The sequence below is a fragment of the Telmatherina bonti genome, assembly GCF_933228915.1.
Source record: "Telmatherina bonti genome assembly, chromosome: 6".
Classification (NCBI taxonomy): domain Eukaryota; kingdom Metazoa; phylum Chordata; class Actinopteri; order Atheriniformes; family Telmatherinidae; genus Telmatherina; species Telmatherina bonti.
Window position 1 is genome coordinate 30543964 of NC_136624.1, and position 6297 is coordinate 30550260.

The following is a 6297-nucleotide window of genomic DNA, read 5'->3' on the forward strand; positions in this document are numbered from 1 at the left end:
GCCATAATATGTCTACTTTAGAAATGCTTTAGTACTATCACCAGCATTCAGTCAGATGAGTAATGTTTGTGTACGTAGAGTTGCGTCTTCTTCCATTTTTCATCTCAGACACTTTCTTGCTCATTTCATGCATATATCTTAAATAATATGACGGTACATATCTGAGAAAAGAGAAAAAGATGGAAAGCTTCTCTGCACTGAGGGATTGCTGCAACAAGACAACTTGAGGACATTGTTTTCTGCAAAGCCTTATCCACAAGCAGATTCTTATCAGCCCTTTCACAAACCTTGACTGTAATCTCACCGTTCTGTAAAGAATCACCAGCCTGCGTTCATTCTGACACCTAATTTCCTAAATGACCAACCTCAGTCTCATTTCCTGATTTCCCATCCTCTGTTCAGTCAGCTGCTGCAGTGCTGGACTTGTTTCTCTTTAGTCCCCACTGTGTTTGGAGGACAATTTCATGGCTGCCTCTTTACACATGAGGAATGATTCTTATCCTAAGGATAGAAAATGGAATTGTCATCCAACACTGGAGCTGTCACCTGGCATCATACTCTCTCCTCCTCATACATATATATGAGAATGCTGTATATGTTTCATATACTGTATGATATATATGTCACTCTTTCCCCACCCTGTTCTCTGTGTTCCCCCCTTCTCCTTATCTTCTTCCTAACTAAAATGCTTTCTTTCAACCATCCCTCTGCTTTCTTGGACAGAAGGCGCTACTATGAGACCTATGTTAGGTATGTTGTTTTTCTAGGTTTGACATCAGCAATATGCATCAACAGCAATAGGAGGACTATTTTAGTATGTTTGCTTCATGTTGACATAGTTTTGAACGGGTGAATGGTTGCATCCTCGCTAAGTCCACAGTATGTGCTACATGTTGGCCAGTTATTCATTTGGTTATCATCCATCTTTGCTTTAGACTGAATAAAGCTGGCCACATATAATAGAAATATATGTGGCCAGAATATAGGTCATTCCAAGCCAAAAAACCAAACCCTCACAGTTAATGCCATTGATATTATATATATATATATATATATATATATATATATATATATATATATATATATATATATATATATATATATATATATATATATATATATATATATATATATATATATATATATATATATAAAGGGCTCATATAAAGTTTGTGTGACCTTTCAAAGTCCTAATCTCTACTTCCTATATTTTGTTTAGTATGGCGCTTGGTGTTGAATTTATTCATGTTAGCACTTCTTTGTAAGCCTCTCCAGCCATTCATTCTGTGTTTGACTTTTTAAAATTTGGACTGAACATGTTCAACACCGTAAGGGTACTTTGCTTCTACATAGTTATTATTAACTGTTTTAAGATTATCACATTAATAATATTAAATAAAGGTGGCATTTCAAAGGTTAAAAATGCTACCTGCTGTATTTTTATTTTATTTTATTTTACTTGATTTTATTTTACTTTACTTTACATTACTTTACTTTACTTTATTTTATTTTTGTAAATCTGTCTAAGTTCATAATGAATATTTAAAATAAGCATCTTTTTTCTTCATTCAAGAATTTTCCCTGAAAACAGCTATTTTACTTAGTTATTCGTTATTGTGTTTGAATATCTTATATTATATTTATTAAATGCCAATTAAAAAGGGTTGATTGGTTGTGAGTAGAAAGAATTACACAAATAATTTTTTCAAGTTTAAATTTATAAAATTCAAAATTGTAAAAGTTTAAGGAGTAGAGCTGTAAGATTTTGTAAAGCCACACAATTTTTCTTTAGTTATGAAAATCCATGGCATAGCATGGGAGAGTGAGGTGAGTTGGCGTGAAATGATGAGTAATTGCTGGAAGCTGCCCTGCTCAAGCATGTGTCGAAGTGATGCAATTGCTTTGAAGAAGGACCAGATGCTTGAATTTCAGGAATTTTAAGAGAATGTTTAAACACTTATTTCCTTTTTTGACCCTCTACAACACTGCCCTGTCCTACAATTTCATGACTTCTCACCAGAAAGACATCTGTGTTTTAAACTAGACGATGGTGAATGCAAAGTTTAAATGACAGGAATGTGCTCTTTAGCCCACTCTATCTGCCTGTTGTCTTGGTCTGAGTGTGGTAAATAAGCTCCAATAAGGATAGTCACTTGCATTGCTGCCCCCTGGAGGCTTGTGTTTGCATGGCAGTGCATGGCCCTTCTGCAGTAAATCCCCCCTGAACTGGAGCAATGTGCAAGCAAATAACCCCATCTCCTGATCATTCCTCAGGTCCCACAGAGGGGATGGCGGCCATCCCACCATCCGCAGAGAGGAGGAGTTTGATGAAGACCGTTTCTCTGGGGAATATTACAGTGGCGAAGAGTTTTATGAAGATGACAGCATGCTCTCAGGAGAGAGGTATTTCTGTTTCTAATTCATGTTACTTGTTATATTTTGCAACTTTATTTTTTTTAAAAAAAAGGGGGAAAACATTTATCCAGATTCATTCAGAAATCTATCTATCTATCTATCTATACTGTATATATATATGTGTATGTATATATATATATATATATATTAAATAATATAAAATTTAAAAAAATTAATTTATTTTTTGTTTTCTTTAATTATTATAGGAGGCTGTGATCCAAACAAATTCAGGTTATTTGTGTCGAGCCACAGCTTTTCCAACAAACCCTTTATTTTCTATGGTTGGCAGGTATCAGAACAGTGATACAGAGTATGAAACTCCTAAAGGTTACCATCACCCCGATAGTTACTATGATGATGATGAGCAGCCTCTCTACCGTGATTCACGGAGGTCACCAAAGAGAAGGCTGCTTCCTGCAACACCTCAAGGTATCTGCTCACTTTTACACAAATACAAATATTAAGTATATCCTTCATTTTAACTGAATATCACAACACAACACATGTAAGCTATTTTACAAAACCAGGAGCACTAGCTGAGTTTTACATGCAAATATGTTGTAAATTCTAACTAAATAAATTCAGGAATTCATCAACATTTTACACATTTCCACTGCAGTAATGCATCTATTTAACATTACTTTATCAAAATGTACAGTCGTTGATGCCAATTCTCCCATTGGAACAGCAAAGTAAGACAAAACACTGAGAAGCTTAAAGTTAAGTAAAAAGCCATGCCAGTCAAGCTTGAAAAGAATGAAATCAGAATAAGAATAAATAAACTTCACTGAAACAGAATTAGAGCACAGGGCACAATGGCAAGTGAGACAGCAGCTGTTCAGCTGTTGTTATACTTCTACTGTTTCTGCAATGTTTGCTGCTTATCACAAACAGCACATTTTTCACCATGCAAGTTTCCCACTAGCTTACCCTTGTGTTATTTCTCGTCTTCACAACTGGCTATCAATGTTTCCAGTATGACTTTTCTTACTTTCCTTGGTTGTTTCAGGTCACAGAAGGCCGTCCTTCAATTTTGAGTGTTTGCGCAGACAAAGTAGCCAGGATGAGCTTCCACATCAGCGTACTGCTCTTCCGCTGCACCTTATGCAGCATCAGGTATGCCAGGTCTACCTCCATACCTTATGTGTCCCATTTTGGTTTCTGCTGGTGTGAAGTACAAATGGAGTGGAGCAGCAATAAGTTGAAACAATGCAAAGATTGACTTAATGTATCACTTTGTATTCATGGGTCCCTTCTGACTATTTAGGTTATGGCTGTAGCAGGCTTGGACTCGAGCAGAGCCCACCGCCTCTCGCCGACTCGCTCCACCCGCTCCTGGGCCACACCTCCTGCCACCCCTGCCAGCAAAGACCAGTCACCATACTATACCCCTCTTATCCGTGTGGACCGCCCCCACAGGGAGAGCGTTGTAGGCAGCCAAGTGTCTGTGCGTAAGAGTTCCTGGTACACAGATGATCCAGAGTTCTCCCAGAGGACATACTCACCTGTCCACCTGCAGGTGCCACCTGAGTACCACAACCAGTACCACCAGAAGAGAGGAAGCGCAACCAGCCTTGTAGAAGCTGTAGGTTTCATGCTGTTGGTTCATATACTGCTGTTTTTTTTTTGTTGTTTTTTTTTTTGTTTTAGATATGACAAATTTATCTCACAGGGTTTGGTTTTAAAAAAATATTATGAGGAAAAGATAACAAATCTCAGTTCTTAAAATCCACAGTAATGCGTCTTTCCTTGCTTTTTGTCTTACAGGTTTTAATATCAGAAGGGCTTGGGAGATACGCCAAGGATCCAAAGTTTGTTGCTGCCACAAAACATGAGATAGCAGATGCATGTGAGATGACAATAGACGAGATGGAGAGTGCAGCGAGCCACCTACTAAATGGAGGGATGGCCCCAGGAATTAACGGGGTCAATGTGTTTCCCCTTCTAACTCCAAGGGACTATGAACTGCAGGACACCGGAGCCAGCTACAGTGACGAGGAGCCAGAGACGGAACCCAGGGCTCCTTATGAGGAGGACCTGGCGGACGAAATGATCTGCATCACGACTTTATAGCAGTGGCTGGAGACTTATGCAGATCACAAGCTTGATAGACTACAGTCGAGAAACTTTTAAAAAGAAATGCATCCGTTGGCTCTGACCAAAAGAAGTGCCTTTTACACAGAAGGGAAAGGCATATAGAAGAAGGACACACCACAGTAGTCCCGTCTTTTAAATGTTCTCCGCCTGCCAGCAAAGGAGGTCACAGCACCGAGCTAGCTACCATCCCTGCTGAGCCCAGAGGGACTGACTTTACCCTCCTCCAAAGGTCTGGACCTTGAGGTAACTTGCAGGTACAGCCTGAAGCCAGTGAAGGCGAGGACATTGATGCCAGTGAAAGAGAAGGACCAGCTGGCAAAGGTGTGAGATACTCTACAGGATGGGTTTCTAAGGGTGATGACAATCACATTTATGATGTCATTACCTCAGTCACTTTATTAAGGTTTGGCATATCATGCAAGTTTTCAATGCAAGCGTAGAGAGGCATATCTTGTCGAGTAGTTGTTAGAAAAAAAACGGTCCCCTTGTTGTTTAAGCAGGTTGTTCAAAGATTGCTAAAGCTGAGTGAAAATGTCAGGAGCACTAATAGAGTCATACCAGATTATGCAGGAACTAACTTTCCTAATTATAGCATCATTCAACTTGAGATGTGTACTTTTGAAGCAACAAAAGCATTTGTGACAAATGCTCTAGCAGGCAGGTTATTTTAAAATTTTAGAATAGCCTGATTAATATTTCCTAGTTGATATGCTGTAAATTGTATTATATAGCAAGAGAAACTTTGTAAAGAGATCTTCTATATTTTGTAATTATGTATCATTTAAAAATCAGCAATATGAATCCTTGTGACTTCTGTTATGCTATAAAAGCAGACACGTTATTTTGTAAGGCACACTGCTCTGATGTTTATTTGCCTTTTATGTTAATGCTAATATGCACTTTTTGTTTTGCCTATGAAAACAACATTTATTAGAGGTTCTGCTTTTGTGACGCATCTGCTCAAAATATGCAAATGACTAATTTCTTAGCATGGTGTGCATGTGTTAGTGCATGACACCAACATTACTTGCATAAGGTTAAAACCCCTTTAGAGGAGCTTCTTCAGCAGGCAAACTTCAAGCAGTGTTTGAACTTGATCTGGTTTAACATCTTAGTTTGCATATTTTGTGCAGAGCATGCACAGGCATTTTAAATGCATCATGCATTAACACTGCTGCTTTTTTTTTTTTTACAGACATATTACACCTAGGTTTCAATAGCCCCTTCTGAAATGCCTTTTTGCTGCTTAAAGAACTAAAAAGATGGATGGAAAAACAGGGACAAACTGATACTTCTCAAATCTCCTGCTTGGATTTTCCGTGACATATTGATCATGCCGTTCCATTAAACCTGTGCATTTCACAGTCACATCCTAGCCTCCATATGGTGTGTGAGGGCTCAGAGACACATGCACACATCCAAAGGTCCAAAACAGTCCAAGTTGTGTTTTTTTGATGATAGGACAGAGAGTGCTCTGGTTTCAGGATTCTTGAGAGAGGCAAAGCAATACTAACCCCTCTGCCCCTTTCTCTCTCAACCTGCCCGGTTCTTGCATACAGTATACCTCGTTCGACAACGGTGACAACATATCATTGTCTCAACTTGTCTCTTTGCACAGTGTGGAGTCTGTGAAAGAGATTACATAGGATTAAGCCTGGACTCTGTGTTTTTTTTCCTAATAGCTTGGAGGGGGGAAAAGAACCATGGTTTCTTAAAAATGGAGCAATTGAAATCAACAAGACAAGTTTTTATTAATTTAGCCATCACATAAGGATACTGGACTTA

At 38.5% G+C, this 6297-nt stretch overlaps 1 protein-coding gene across 1 annotated transcript in view; it reads left to right on the forward strand.

Moving 5' to 3' along the window:
* The window catches only part of cacna1da (calcium channel, voltage-dependent, L type, alpha 1D subunit, a), a gene marked incomplete at both ends in the record, with an annotated part of 56841 nt that extends 52353 nt beyond the window's left edge, over window positions 1-4488 (forward strand). Inside the window, 6 exons of the mRNA XM_079242531.1 lie at window positions 724-750; window positions 2275-2403; window positions 2705-2844; window positions 3425-3531; window positions 3683-4000; window positions 4183-4488. Coding sequence (XP_079098657.1) covers window positions 724-750; window positions 2275-2403; window positions 2705-2844; window positions 3425-3531; window positions 3683-4000; window positions 4183-4488 — 1027 coding nt within the window. The remainder of the gene's footprint in view (window positions 1-723; window positions 751-2274; window positions 2404-2704; window positions 2845-3424; window positions 3532-3682; window positions 4001-4182) is intronic.
* Between the last annotated feature and the right edge of the window lie 1809 nt (window positions 4489-6297).